Source organism: Manacus vitellinus, unplaced genomic scaffold (assembly GCF_001715985.3).
Source record: "Manacus vitellinus isolate BGI_N305 unplaced genomic scaffold, ASM171598v3 scaffold_23_pilon, whole genome shotgun sequence".
Classification (NCBI taxonomy): domain Eukaryota; kingdom Metazoa; phylum Chordata; class Aves; order Passeriformes; family Pipridae; genus Manacus; species Manacus vitellinus.
In genome coordinates this window covers 2,008,383-2,024,789 of record NW_021939718.1, presented here as the reverse complement: position 1 = coordinate 2,024,789, position 16,407 = coordinate 2,008,383, and the positions used below count along the sequence as shown (strand labels likewise).

The 16,407-nt window shown below is 35.2% G+C and overlaps 1 protein-coding gene across 1 annotated transcript in view; it reads right to left on the bottom strand.

Moving 5' to 3' along the window:
- Window positions 1-312: 312 nt before the first annotated feature.
- Window positions 313-16,407, bottom strand: part of TMEM161B (transmembrane protein 161B) — a 42,685-nt gene continuing 26,590 nt past the window's right edge. The window contains exons 9-12 of the mRNA XM_008921416.3: window positions 13,368-13,481; window positions 12,050-12,224; window positions 9,917-10,013; window positions 313-9,067 (exon numbers count right to left, since the gene is read on the bottom strand). Coding sequence (XP_008919664.2) covers window positions 8,790-9,067; window positions 9,917-10,013; window positions 12,050-12,224; window positions 13,368-13,481 — 664 coding nt within the window. The 3' untranslated portion in view covers window positions 313-8,789. The remainder of the gene's footprint in view (window positions 9,068-9,916; window positions 10,014-12,049; window positions 12,225-13,367; window positions 13,482-16,407) is intronic.

Here is a 16,407-nt window from a genome sequence, read left to right as displayed (position 1 = left end):
GAGGGGGACCCACAGCTCAAATGCATTGAACACCTTCAAATCCCCACCCAAACAATTAAGACTAGCTCTTCTGAGGACTGTGGGACACTTACAATCTCAGCAGCAGGACTGATGCCTGTAACTGAAAGGGTCTTTGGTTTTAGGTTAAAGGAAGACGTTTTCCCAAGGAATTTTTCTTCTAGTGCTGCACTATCTGAGCAATGTCGGCATCATTCATCTGCTGCATGTGCTGCACACATGGAAAGAAAGTGCACGCATAATCAAATGTTATATTCCAAAAATAAAAAAAACCCAAACACATAAGTTATGTTATTAAACATAGTCCTTCTTAGTATTGTTAGGATGAAACACATAGAAGAGACCATGTAATGTTTTTAAACACATTTCTTTTTGTAAGAAGCAAATACAATCCCTCTCTAAGTGATCTGTTAGGAAGGGTGACAGTCAAGAAGAAAAGTGACAAATCTGTTGAGTGTACTGGGAAACTCAGAATCTCTTCCACTCACCATGGTGTATAGTCAATCTTTTCCCCAGAAACTGTTCCCAAATTTAGACTGTGAAACACTCAAAAATGAAAACATTCATATGAAATCTGTAAGTGGTTCCTTGAGGGAAGACTACTGTTCACGTGATACTAGAAAATTGTTTATTCTGCTGCATCCCAAACATGAAGAGGATAAATGGTCTACTCAATTATTTCTAAAAGAAGTAAACAACTTTGACTAGTAGAGAAACTGATAAAAAGCCTGTTATCAAATGCTCTTTGGAGATTTTGCAAAAGTTGATAAAAAGTAGCATATATCACACAAAATAGGAAAAAAAAAATCACACTGATAGACAATAAACATTTATTGATCTTTGGCTTTAGAAATTGTCCTATTTTGGATATGGGAAATACTATATAAAATAATGGAAGGGGTTTTTTCAACCTAAAGTACTGTAAAACAGTCTTTTACAGTGCACAAGTGCAAGGCATGCAGAGTACATGTAGGGATACTAAAACACTATATGAGCATCACTGCAGTAGACATTAAATGTCCAACATGGATCAATGCTTTGCAAAGGCAAGCAAGTTGATGGGGCCAGTTGATATACAGCAGATATCACAGTTTCTTGTAGATTTGCTGTGGTATTAACATTAACAACTAATAGATATAAAATTAATTTTAATAATGTGTGCATTATAAAAGCAAAGTTAAACTATAACATTTCGGCACAATTAGTAGGGAGTAAGAAAGTATAACCTTGCTTTAACTTTGCAAAACTGACTGTTGTTAAAGGAATTTAGGCATTTAGACGACAAACCAATCCTTACTATTTTCACATTTATACAAAATGCTGCCTGAGCAAGACAAAATCAGCTTCTTAAATGCTCTACAGTAAAAAAAAGTAATGTAACTTTTTATAAATAGTGTAAGGAAATGTTTAGCAAGCTTACTAGAGCAAGTTTTCCCCAACAGTGTACTACATACAGTATGGATTGCTACAGCCACATTTTAGAGCTAAAAGCTCAACATGCTGTTTTAAGCCTTTCTTGGAAAAAGGCCTCCTTTGGTAGATTTGAATCGGCAACACCATCTCAACTTACAAGCACTTCACATCTAAAATGCATAATTAACTCAGGAGCAGGCACCTGCTGTTTCCTCACTTGTTTAATTTTCCTGCTGCACCAGAGCAGGCAGGTTTCACCTACAGCTCTTGCGCTGTTGGAGATGGAGAAGCAGTGGAAAGTATGGTTTCCCTATTCAATACCCTAACAGTATTCTACAAAACAGTACAAGGTGTAACTTCCTGGAGCTGATTTGCTTGGTCAGCCAGCCATACTACATTCAGTACTCTTTGTGCTCTGAATCCATAGGGACTCAGTGAACTTCAGTGTAGCCTTTCTGAGCTCAAGCAGAACAACTTACCTGGAGGAAGTCACCCATGTGCCTGCACAACTGGGGTATAATTATAATTAACACCCAGGGTGTCACTAAAAAACTTGGTAAATCAACCTTTCAGAATCTTGTAAATCCTCTCTCAATCATAAAACCAGAAACACAATGCAGAGGTGGCAGCAGGGTGTTAAAATACCAGTTAGGTACGGGCAAAGCTGTTAGATTACCATTTAAGTAACAGGAATGGAAAAGATTTCTTCAAAATCTTCTTTGCCTCCAATGTATAATAACTCAAAACCACACATGGACATTACATATGCCAAAAAACTGTATGAAAACAATAATTTCACAGCAAACCACATTTTGAGGGCTAGTAGAATCACCCATGATTAGGCACTTTACAGTGTACAAAAAGAATGCAATGTTACTGGAGGTTGTTTATTATTTGTAGTAATTGTACCTAAGTATTATCCATGCCACAAAAAACAAAACCAAAAAACCTCAAGTGAAAAGAGAGCTTTTCCAACATGTGCTGCACTCTCCTGTTTGCAGATCCTGATAAACCTCTAAAAGCATAGGAGGCAAGTTGTTTTGAAACAGCAGGTAATGCAACACCAGACCAATACAAAGCAAATGCCACTTGACACCATCTTCACTGTGAAGCATGACAGTCTTAGTACTTGTAAAGCTGTAAGTATAAAAATCATATTTTAACAGTAATGTAGCAATAAGAGGAAGCTAGAATTTACATAAATAACATCAGAGTCTTTCCCATTTGTCAAATGTTGAAATGAAGGGAGGGGAGTCTTTTCATCTTAGGTTTGTTGTAGAGTAGAAAGTATTATGAGCTTTTCACTTAAAGACAAAAAAAAATAATACTATTAACAGAACAATAACACTTAATTTGTGTGTTCCCAGCAACAAAGAGACATATTTAAAGTAAAATATTTACAACTTGGAGGATGTTCCCTGTGCAATTTATAACAAGTCTACCTTATGAGAAATCTTTACATTAATATTTGCTCACATAAATGGGAAGACTGAAACATTAGACAGTTTCTTGTAATTGCTTTTACAGAGTATTTCTCCATGTATATTCCTCCTAGAAAACCTTACATACTGAAAATGTGCATGATTGTTAACAATGGGAAAAGGAATGACCAAAGACAGAAAAAATAAAAACTGTTTCTTGGCACATCATGACATGGGTATGAACTACCTGGGTAGTTATGAAATACAATTTTTGGTGCATTTTTCTTCATCCCAGGATTTTATAAAAAGACTATAAATATGCATTCTTGAAGCTTAGAACATATATGGAAGGGAGAGTTACTATGAACAGAGGAAAAGAGAACAAGGTTGACTTTAACGACAAGAATTTTAAGCCAGGTTTTAAAATTACTTTGCAGCATTACAAAATAGTAATGACCTACCATTAAGGAGTTTGTAAAAAGCTACTCAAAACTCCACTGAGATGTGTATTTTATAAACAGCAGTCATATGGATAGCATGCTGATGACAGAAATGCTGCAAATATAAATCAGGGGTTTTGACTGATGTGTGATCATATGGAGAAGTTCGGTATTTACAGGTGGATTTTGCACTTCGATATAAAACTGCATACTCGTGAATACTTCAGTCTGGACATCAAGTTTAAAAAAAAATTAGTGTAGAAGTGTTTGACTTCTAGTTGCAGGCACTGATATTAATTTAAAAAATGAAAGTATGATCCATGGTATTAGGATTAAAAATAATTTTCATTAAAAACGTCATTGAAATCAAAGTTATAAAAATACTTACACACTGGCATGCAAAATAACATCCAGTGCAGTATTATTCTCCTGGCAGTCCACAGTGAGAGACTGAAAAAAGTTAAGTGCAGCATATACAGATGTCAGTAAAAGCAGCCTGGAAATAATATCTTGGCCTCACGATCTCACCCAGAGGAGAAAAACCTCTCAGTTTAATATTCAGGAGTGGAGAAAAGACATACCATCCACCTTACTGTATGTGCTGCACAAGTCACAAAGCATGGCAGACTTTCCAAAAAAAGCACTTGCACAAAAATCACTTCAAAGCACAGACTCGCCATGCTGCATCAGCCTGCTTAACAAGATCAGACATTTGACCTCAAAAACTTGTAGCCTAGATGCTCTTTAGAGTAAATATCAGTGAGGTCAAAATATTGTTCTTAGCTTGCCATTTGGGACTTAGGCTGCAGATGCTAAAAATAACAGTCTTACTCATAATGGTAAAGATTCACATTTAATATTTGATTTAGGATACAAGTAACCTGCTGTTGCCTTCCTCCATTAGATTTTGCTAAGCCATTATAGAAAGATATCCCCAAGAGAACATATAATTTTCTTTGGCCTCATTCTCATTCAAGGTTTCTGTTTTCTCTGTGCACTTAAACCTTAACTAAAACTATATAGTAACTTTATATTGACAAAATTAACTGTTGGATTAAGTCTGGGAGGGGAGGGGTTGTGTCTATCATGCACATTGTGTCACGTGATAAAGCATGAAGCATAGTACTTAAAAACTGATCAAAATCTTCTCTGTGGAAAGTACAGACTTTTGAGAATAAAGAGGCATAAGGCCTTTTACCTTGTAGAGTCTTCAGACAGCTTTAAGATCGCATGTTAAATTTTTTGTGTGATACATCCAAGACCCCTATTACCACTTAGCTGTAGTTACTGTAACCAAGTACAACACTTTCAATTGTTCCTTTGAAGTTAGTTGAAATTTCTGTACTCACTAACCTTTACACAGAGTGAGGTTATGCTACGTAATTGTTGTGCTGATGTATCTTCGTGGCATTTTTGTCCACAGGCAAATTTGACTTCACAACCCAAGGAAGAATCCACCATCTTGCAGTACTTGTGACTCAAAGGAGGAGAACAACTGCCACAGAAATTAATTTTCTCTAAGTACATTGCTCTGTACAACGATGTTCTCTTGTACTGATACAACCTGTTTTTCCCTGCTACTTAATCTGCTGATTCTTATGCAAGAGAATTCTGGAAGAGGAAAAAACTGTGCAGCTGAAGAGACCTCAAAAACTGGCAAATCCTACAGCTTGAGAAGGTACCAAAAGAGGACAAGTGCTGCCTAAAAACCTCACCTACGAAGTAGAAGAATAGACTTACTATAATTTATTCTCCTTTTTCTAATCAAATTCTTTTAGCTCAGAAATAGCCCAAGTGTTAGATCTGGACCTCCCTGAGCTTGCCGGAAGACTTGGATTTATCACTATCTTAACACTTTGTCTACAGGGATCTACTTTAAAAAAGTGCAGTGTTTAAATAATCGCTAACGAGTTTGTTCATATTTCACCTGGAATTCAAAGTTATATAACCTATTTAAAGGAACTAATCCTTCAAAAATAGCTTAATTTAAACCAAAACAACAGAAGTCAAAATACAATACCAAACTAAATTTAGCCTAGTTTGTTCTGAGCAGGGACATGGGGAAAGCACTGTAGATCAGAAACAGAAGTCAAGCTAACAAGTCACATCACTGAGAGAGGGAGGCATGACCTGAAGAAAAAGACAAATATGGATTATTTGCCAAAGGCACATTTCAGCCTTAAATCTCTCAGAAATTAAGGGAGACCTTGCTGCAACCTTCCAGTACTAGACAGGGCTTATAAAAAACGGGGAGAACAACTTTTTACACAGGCAGAGTGTGATAGGAAAAGGGGGAATAGTTTTAAACTAAAAGATGGGAGATTTAGATCAGGTATTAGGTAGAAACTCTTCCCTGTGATGGTGGTGAGGTACTGGCACAGGTTCACCAGAGAGGCTGTGGATGTCCCATCCTTGGAAGTGTTCAAGACCAAGTTCAATGAGGCTTGGAGCAACCTGGTCTGGTGCCATTGCCCATGGCAGGGGATTTGGAATGAGATGACCCTTAAGGTCCATTCCAACCCAAACCATTCTAGAATTCTATGATTAAGCATTGGCCAAAAAGCAAGATAAAATGTGTAAGAAACCTGAATAAAAACTACCAAGCTTTCAGTACTGTTTTACTTGTTTTTCCACTTTTGCAAGATGCTTTCCCTTCACTCCCAGGTGCTGGTAAAGGTCTCCATGAAAAAAAGAAAGAATTTGTTAGCTGCTCTTTTAAAAGAACTTACTAAAGAAGTGGGCAGATACTCCTTTGAACCTTACATAATATACATGGAAGTCAGGACTATTAAAGTAACAACCCCAAAAGACATTTTTGTGTATATATCATAATTGCTCAAAACCTTAGCAAAACAGGCCCTCTAGTTTCACTGTCACTTCACATTTTACTGCCATATTTTAGTTTTTCATAAGCCTCCTGGACTCATCTAAGGATTAAATGGATCCAATGAGAGACTATCTCCCACTCAGATCAGACTGCTAACCAGAAGGTCAACCACTCAGTTCTGCAGAACAATGGAACAGCAGTGGCTAGAAGCATTGATCTTAATGTTAGCAACATCCAGGTGCCTATTTTTCATTGTGATCAGTGTGACATCTGAATAGCAAGACAGCATGAGTTCTTGGCAAAAGCTCTGTGAAGCTCAGCTACATGATCCACTCATTGCCTTTGCTGAATTCAATACTATATAACTACAGTTCACTTGTGCTTATAAGCTTGAAGAATAAATAACTATGCCAACAGAAATTCTGATGTTTAACATTATTTTAGAGTATTCTCCATTATCCAGAATTTACTCCTTCAGATTGCAACAACAGGTTACATCTCCTACATAGTGAGAGTCTTCAGCCAAGTTTACTATCCCAACTAAACTGCACTATATTGTTTTATCTTCCTGAACAAAGGATTAGCATTGAACACCTAACTCTAACTTAAAAGCTGGTCTTATTAATTCTATTAGTAATGATATATCTTGAACTAATAAGAAAGTCCAGGATTGCTGGACCTGTCATATTTTGTAATTCTATTGTTCATCTGAAAGATACTTCCTAAGAATGTTTTAAGATCTGAATCTATAAAGTCAAATATTATTCTTTAGGCCAATTCACAGTTAAGCCTTTGTCCTCGTTAGTTACGAAAAGCTGGTGTGAAAACAACAAAGCCTGCAGCACCAGTCACATTGAAATACTACACTGAACTAAAACCAGTAGCATCATGCAAGGTGTTCTCAGACATCCCCAACGCATGCGGTAGGTATTGGCTGGTGTACACAAATCTTCCCCCAGTATCACTAAATGCAACTTAATAAACTAATAAATAACTTAAAAGGCATTCAACACAGTAAGATAGTTTATCACCAGCTTAAATTCTTGATTTTCTGCATTCATTGAGTTTGTTTTCCCATATGGTAGGTTTGCTACATATTAAATATTTAGTTAAGCTTTTCCATTTATAAATGATTATTATATGCAAAAGCTGTACACAAATTCAAGAGAAAAAGAACAGTAACATAAAAACAGCTAGTATTAGTTAAAAAACCCACTGACCTCTGCAAAGTGTAATATTAACTGTTTAAAAAAGCTACTGCATATAAATCCCCATTCTGTTTTGCAATTACACAAAACATCTGAAAAACTGTCAATGGTTTTATACTTGGAATTTATCCCTCCACTTAAGCAAAACTTGTAAAGTTGATGCTTTCTTCTCCTTACTATATAGCTGTTTTATTATACAGAAAATCTATTTCTGGAGCCAAGATCTATTAACTCTTATTATATGGCCAAGTTAAGACAGATTAAAGTGGCAAAAGATGATGATCTGACAGAGCAGAAACTTCAAGAATAACAGTTTAAGCAATCTTTTCTTCCAAGACAGTGTAAGTTCTTTAGTATAGCTGAGTACCTCTGAAGAGGCACCAAAAACAAATAGCCCTTTCAACTCAACTTTCAAAAAAAAATTTAATTTTCATTTCAAAAGGGATCTTGAAATTACTAGATACACATACATCCCTCTCCCACGGCCCTGTAAGATACATTCAGTAATTTAAAATAAGATTCCATATTTTATAACTTCATATATATTATATATTTAATATATAATATATATTTATATGCACATAACACATATACATACACTCTCAGTCAGCAGGATTAAACTGTTTTGTTTTGAAATCTTTGATTGTTGTCACTAATTATTTTCTATTATTTTGTGCATTCAATAGAATTTATCTACTACCTCAAAAGAAGAAATTTAAAAGATCCAGATGGAATCTGTGGATCAATATTAGCACCAATACAGATGGCCATTACTCCAAAATGACTGCAGGGACTGAAATAATATATTTGTTATAACTCTCTTCTTACTGCACAAGCACTCCTGCAAAATATGTAGGCAGCAATACCTGTCAGGTACGTACATAACTCCTGTTAAATTTAAATTTTATACAACTTTCCTTACTGTAATATACAGTAACTCTCCTGTCCTGTTGGATTATTTCATTTTCCATGGAGAAAAGTGATCAATAGCTATCCAACAGAATTATTTTTTTTAAATCCCCTCTTTCTCCTTTCATAGTATGGCTCAGTTTCAAGACTTAAAACGATAGGCAGCCACCATCACTATAACCAGTACCCTTTGAACGCAGTTCAGTCACTGACTTTGATGTGTAAAACACAAATTTTTGAGGCTGGCTTGCTGTTTATGGAAACCAAGATACTCAGAGGTCGCATTTTTTCAGCATGCTTACCACCATCTATCACACAATAATGTCAGTCAGTCCCAATACTATAATTCAATTAGTTACCTACCATTTGGGTAACAAAAATAACAAACCCAGTTGTGATTTTAAACATTTTAAGATTATTCACCCTGAGAACACAGAGGAAGTGCTTAAAAATAATTATGATATGTTTTGTCTTCATATATAGTTTTCTCTTCATCTCCTCTTGGGTACCTGGGTTTGTATTGACCTCACACTTGCTTTGTCAGTTGACTTGTTCATGCCACAGTCAGGTACTGGTGATAGAAGAGCCCAAAAAGGCTTGTAGAAAAAAGGCAAGCAGCAATCCACCAGGTGAGGAAAGACAGGAGTCCCCGGAACAGGAGAGGAGTGAAAATATTCTTTAGACTTCCCAAAGCCGTGGTTATTTGTACTACTGTTACTTTCATTTTTCCATCAGCAGGTGGAAACTCAGAAGAAACAGAACTGGGAAGCAGACTCTTTTCTACTGGAGTGTCAGAATTCAGTTCTGAGTAGATGCCCCAAGAATAATTACCTGTCAAAAACAAACAAGTAACAGATTTTTGTAAAATTAAGTTCTACTACTTCTATCTACTACTCCACAGATCATTTCAGATATATTTTGAACACACACATAAAAATGTTAACTTTTTATAACTTAGTAAATACTAACTGTATTCATCTGCATGGTCTCCTGATCATACCAGAAGCTACTGGGGTAGGATTCACCTTTCCTTTTTGCATCCTGACCTCTACATGCAATATAACTGCCTTGGGGCCCCTGTCAGTTCTGGGTACAATTCATCTCACCAGATGTAGATGTCAACTCCAGAACAGAATGAATCACAGCCTAATAAAGCCTATATCATTCCATTGCCTTTTTGCAAAAAAGAATGCCGTGACTGCATGGCAGGCTGTGAAAGTTATCTCTCACAAGAAAAAAGGAAAAAAAAATATCAGACTGGAGTGACTTCAGATCTCCCAGTAATTAAATGAACACCATATTTTATAATTCCCATTCAAAAAGCCTACTAAAGATAAAAAAGCTGAAAAAAAACCATTAAGGTATGTTCATGAAGGTAAATCAACAATGCTTTATACAGCTCACTTATAGAATACTTCTTGAAAGATAAATATTTCAGCAGAAGTAAACACAATTTCTCAGAAACAAATTAAACAAATTAGTATATGATTGAAAGATACCAAAGGCAGCAATGAAGAAAACTGCTTTAAAGCCACACATGAATGTTTTAAAGAGCAGGAAACTACAATGTGTTTCTGTATTGCAAATTCTACCCATACATTCTTACTCTCTTTAGTAAGGTGAAAATATAAAAGCCTGGTGTAAAACTGAATGTATTTTTGTTGATTGAGTTTTGCCTACCTAGTGTTTTCAAGAGCAGAGTTGTGTGAAGGAGCATAACCAATGGTGCAACATACTGCAGTGCAATTACACAAAGATAATAGAATACCCGAGCCACCTGGGAAAAACAGAAGAGAGTAAAATTCATGAGTCCTAGCTGAGCAAAGCAAATCCTTATGAACATGTCGACTACAAAAAATTTCTTAAAAAACCCCAGTACTTATGCATTAAAGCTGTTCTAAGAGTTTTCTAACACCTCTTGTCACGTGACCTACAGTCTTCAAAAGATCTCAAGAAGAAATCCCTACAATGAACTCTAGTTTCAGGACATTTACAAATCTGAGAGGAAGAGTTGAAGGGAAATAATTAAAAATATCAGTTCTGTTAAAACAAAGAGAATCAATTTTGCTTCGGCAAATTGCATGCCATCAAAGATTCCTATTTCAATACACCAGAAACAAAACTAAATGTTTAATTTTTAAAGTTTCCAATGATTTACAAACTAAATCCCATTTCAAAAATGAAGTAGTAGTCACAGCCCAAGGCCTCATAAAAAGTAAATGGAAGTTTGATTAATATTGCAGCCTCTTTCCAAAAGCAAGATATTTTTTAAATTTTCAACTGTGAAATACCATTATGTTAAAAACAATGAGAAGATGATTTTTCATTAGCAGTTGATCAACAGCATTTAAATGGTCTTTATTTTAGATATACACTATGGTTCATGGAAATCCCTCCCTCTGCTCTCAATCTGTTCCATTTTTCTCAAGATTGTTACATTGCATATTTTATATATGCTATTGACCTAAAAGACTAGACCAAATAAAGAATGAAAAAAGTAATGAAATCAACAGCAAGCAAGCAATGAAATAAACCTAAGTGGGTTTTAGAAAAGAACAGAATGCAGGGTGGCAAAAATGATGAAGGCAGACATGACATTTTTGGGAACACCTCTAAAACCTCAAAAGGCTTCATAATGAGCAGGCATCAAAACACTAACATGAGAAGAAAAAGTAGTATGACACTGACAGAAGAAAAAGCATGAGACAAAAATTATTGTCAGAAAATTGATGGAAGACAACAAAAATAGCAAATTAAAAGTAATGATCACTGTAGAATGACAGAAAATAATTTACTGGCAGAAATTCCAGAAAAAGGTAAAGCAAACATGAGTAGTGAAACAAGACTAGATCTAGCGACTGTGGCCTCCTCAAAGAGAAGATATGAAGATACTGGATAAATGGATTTTGGAAATGCCACACAGAGAAGACATTACTGTTTTATGGATAGGATTAAAATTCCCAGAAATAAGATAGTGAATTTACAGCAATTGGCATAGTTCTGTCCTAATCAGTTGCTGTTACTTGTATTTCCTAATTTTTTTTCTGAAGCAAATTCCTAGCCATTTTATTTTAAGTCACTACTGCACAGTCCACTTAGGACCTTCAGATACTTAGTATAACTAAAGGTAACAATGACAATCCTAGGAGAGAGTCTTACTGCATACTTTAATATTCCTCCTGCAACACACCCCAACTCAGTAGGATCAACAGGCAGCACTATCACGCAATGCTAGAAATTTAAGTTTATTTTGCAGGCAACACGCAACACCATTCTACTCCTTCATTTGTTTGTGATATACTTTATAACTCTTCTTTTTAAATTTAAAAAAAAAAAATCTAAGAAATCTTGCCTTGTCCACAATAAGATAGGCTATTTTTTAACTAGGCTAGTACGCTTGAGAGTGGTTTGACAGAATTAAACATCTCTCATTTTATTCCAAAATATAACCCCCTTATCACAAATTTTCCCTCAACTTAAAAATAATAGTTCATAACAGTATTTTACCCTTCTATCTAAATTGAATCTTTTCTTTCCGATGTTTTAGTTACACATCATCACATATCTGAAGGGATCTTTTACACAACTTCTAAATAACCAGGGAGAAGCCATGTGCGTAATACAGATGATACATCTCTCCATATTTTGGTTTGCAGAATTTCTCTGTAATGGCGCTATTTTTATAGGACATATAGTCTAGGAAGCTTCATTTGGATTTCAGCTTTTCTGCCACAGAACATGTAACCAACTGGAAAAAAAACACTTGCACAGCAGAGTACTCCAAATATATAACTTCAGTGCCACCATACTTACCATTTTCTGTAAATCAACCATACTTATTCTGCCAGCTTCCTTTTTCATCTGATCCACACTTTTCTGGGCTAAATTCAGGTAGGCCTGCAAATGATGGCGCATCATAGCCAACCGTAAAGCACACAGCAGGATTATAATCCACAACCTGACAGTGTCAAACGTATCTTCTGACATTCTGTCGATAAAAAAAAAAGGGTGATGTTGTTTTCCAAAGGCCACCTACTGTTTTCCAAGGGCCACCTACTCTTATTAAAGGCCACAATTTTTTGTTTGTATCATCTGTAAAGAAATCTTGAGGCATATTGTCAAAAAATAGTTAACACACAATCTACAGTTATGAAGTTCACTTGCAAGTAATATTCACTTTTGGCTTCTGCTTCTCCCTCCTGCTACTTCTTAGTAACCCTATCATAGCATTAGATCCAAATTAGTATGTATTTGTCTGTAAATAAGAACAGTTCTTAAGTGCTTAAATTCTGAGTAATGAAGGCAGGATGCTAAAACCCAAGCTCACTCAGATAATACGGGTTTTCAGACACACAGTAGTAGATAGTAAATGGGTACTTCAGTTGCCTGAGATAGCCAGTTATAGCCTCATTTTAAAATAAACCAAGGAACAAAACAGATGCACAAAATATGTACATTTGTGGTGTTTTTTTGTAATAGATCAGTGGTCACAGAACCACCTTAGAAGTGTATCTCAGCCCTAGAAAGCAAGATGTGTCAGCTAATCATATCTGTTCAAGTTTATCTGAATACCACAATTTTGAACTATTTAGACTAATTGTGACAATGACAATCACCTATGCTAATTATACAATCTGAATTTCAGATACCGCTCTTCTTGAAAATTCTTTCCCCTTTTATGTTTTGAATATTTTAGCTACCAATTCCATATGCACTTAATCAACATGTAGATCTTAAGACAAACTGCCTAGCTCAGTTCTCATGCCAATATTTCTTGACTGTCTTCTGTGAAATCACTCCTCTCTCCTACATCAATATATAAGATACAAGGTTCCAGAAGGTAGTAATGAGGTGGTATTCCACCCCTACAAAGATCATCCCAATACTGCCAAGCAGATGTCAGAAGACAGCAGCTTCTTGGGAACCACCACCTTAACATTCAACATTCTGCAACTAATCCTCATTCTTCTGAAATAACAGAAGCTCTTCAGAACTCAGTAGCACCTTCCACAATACCTTTTACAGCAGGTGCTATTAAATTTTGAGTCTTTCATGTTCCTATGACTTTCAAAGAACATAGACACGATTTTGTTCTCAATACCCCAGAAAAAATTTTTAAAGGGAATCTTACAAAGGAATGTTCTCTTTGCCCAAAGGTGGGTTCATAATGTAGTCCTTAGTGATTGGTTTTACCCACAGGAGAACCATAAATAAAGGTGCCAAGAAGTTTATGTGTAGCAATGTTCTGAAAGTAGAAAAAAAAAGTGGAAGTTATTAAACAAAAATAATCACCATACTGTTGAACAGAGTGTATGGATTCAAAAGGAGAAATCTTAATTTTAAAATTAAAAACAAAGATAAGTAAGAAAATAGGCATGACTTACATTTCAACAAAACAGTAATACTATGTATTGTGAAATCACACCAGATCTGGCTTTTAAAAAGTGCTCTTAGAATATTTATTGCAAACAATCCAACCAAAGGAGTTCCACACACTATGCCACACTATACTAAAAGACTGTTGCTGAAAATTTTTATATGATGGACTAACACCAAACTGCACTAGCTATTACAGTTTTAATTTAGAAACTCAGCATCTCAGATAATTATGGTGAATATGTTGCTATATTACTATTTTTTGCTTTATTAAAAATCTACTCAGATTAATTTCCATTATCTATACAGACCAGGAGAAACAGCTCTCAGAGATCAGATTTCCCAGTTTAACAAAGATTTTTATTTAGGAATCCTGACTAAATCAAACTTGGTACTTACATTCAATGAAAGATACTCAGATCGAAAAAAAAAGTCAAAAAAAGTCAGCACAGTTTTTTCCTTTTAAAAGTATGAAACTGCACAGTTGAAGTAAAAGTAGTACTCTTTTGTGATCTTTGAGTACAAACCAGCAGAATTTTAAGAGAGGATATAGTTTTCTGGAGTTTTCCCTGAAATTAATATACTTCTTTATTTATAAACACCATACCCCAATTGTTTTTCATTACTTAAATGAAATTAAAACAGTTAAAGAGATCTGGTGGTTTTGTTAGTGCAATGCCTCCTCACTAACAGAATCAGGTTGTCTATAGTTCCACCTCCACCACAGTGCTTCTACACTCTAGAAAATGATGTAATCAAAAGTTGTTCTAAAGAACACAAGACCTCACTGATTGAAAACTGTCAAACTTCCTGAAACCATTAAAATGTTTGCAAGTTTCAGAAGATGTCATCACACACATTTAAATAATTGATTTCAGATGAAGAAATAAGCCCTGATAGCTATTTAGGTGTTGCTAGGGAACACAACATCATCAAACAACAGTTCAAAGCATTTCACTAAACTGTGGAAGCCTTTTAAATGAACTTCTACTTATTTAAGAGATCCTACTGAGTTAATGGACTGGAATGTGACAAAGGGTGCTTAAAATACCTTTTTGGATTTTTTTTTTTTTATTCTGTTTGGTTTTGGGTTTTGTGGGGGGTTTTTTTGTTTGTTTTGGTTGTTTGTTTTTTTCAAGTATAGGCAGAAAGCCTGAAAGAGTCCTGAAGCAGACGCTGGTAGAGGAGGGAATGTATACAAAAAATGACACAAGTTGGTTAAGAAGACTCCAAATATATGCAGGAAAGAATACTGCTTCTAAAGGGAAAAAAAAAAAAAAATCAAACAGTTATCAAAACCAAAAGGGACACCAGATGATTTTTATTGTGTTTACCCAAAACAATAAACTTAATTCCTACACACATAAAAGAATCACAGTAATAATTTTTGTATGTATTAGCAAAATGGAACTTAATTATTAATCTTCAAGTTTTTGGGCTTTCTTTGGTCCATGTTCCCTGTACGTTAGGTGTTTCATTCAGTAAAGAAATATGATTTCGTGTTGGGCTTTTTTGGGTTGTTTAGTTTTGGGAGTTTTTGCTTGGGTTTTGGGGGACACTGGTAGCTGGTGGGTTTTTTGGGCAGCTTTTGGAACTTGCTTAGTTTTTTTGTTTGTTTCGGGGGTTGGCTGGTTTGTTGGTTTTGTTTTGGTTTTGGTTGGTTGGTTGCTTTTTTAAGTAGGCTATGCATGTGACTGCAAAGATAAACAGTTTTCCTGTACCCAAAGTAGAGAGCTTTGTATCAGTGACATATTCTCATTTACAGCACCCTTTTCGTCACTGTCAATAAATGATGTACTCATTACAGAAACATATCATAAAGGCAAGTAATGGTCTCAGGCCTATTAGAACCTATCACTTGACAATGATTCTTTGCTTATAATTTCATTACCTAACTATGTTGATCTGACCAAGTTTTAATCCACTTATCATAATTTTTACATTTTTTCAGTTGAATAGTCAAAGTACTGGTACTTTTGAAAATAATTTGCTTTGTGTTGCACGAAGTTAGCTTTAACAATCAGTTCCAATATCCTCTAAACATGAAGCCAGACAAGTTTTATTTTTCATAATCACATTCTAGTGAATATTAATTGGCTTTTAGCTATTGATTAATGGACTTTTGTTTCAGAAAGTTTACATTTCTGCCTAGGATGTAATGTCCACAGGTCAAGAAAGATGTTAGAAAACTAAAGAATACTTTAGAAAAGGTACAAGAAATTTTAAAATACTGAGAATCATAAAAACTAAAAACGAAGAACCTTGTCTAGGTGAAAAGAACAGATTAGGAAGTGATTCAGTCACTCAAGTCTACACACAGAGAGAAACTTAACAGCACATACAACAAGCCAACAGCTTGCAGCTGTAGCTGGACAACTACACAGAGTGCAAGTATAACACAGCGTACTTGCTCATAAATTTACCAAGAGCGAAGGACCCACATCAAACAGATTAATTTTAAGCTAGGCATTTATGAGGGAAAAGAACAAAAATGCAGTCTGAACAAAAATAATTTTTGTATCAGAAAACATAATGGTTCTCTTAGGAAATTGACCAGACTAAGTAGCCACAATGGCCAATGTTGCAGAATCTGTCATTACCATGTATAAAACATCAAGATATGTGAAAGCCTGGAATTTCACCCTCAACCAGAGAATGCTCAAGAGAAATAGTGAAATTGGATAAAACACTTTACTGCCAAACTCAAGAATGACTGAAAATGAAAATATTCCTTTAAACTGATATTAATATCTGACCCTTATTAAATATTCTGGGTCATTTTTGCACTGGATCCT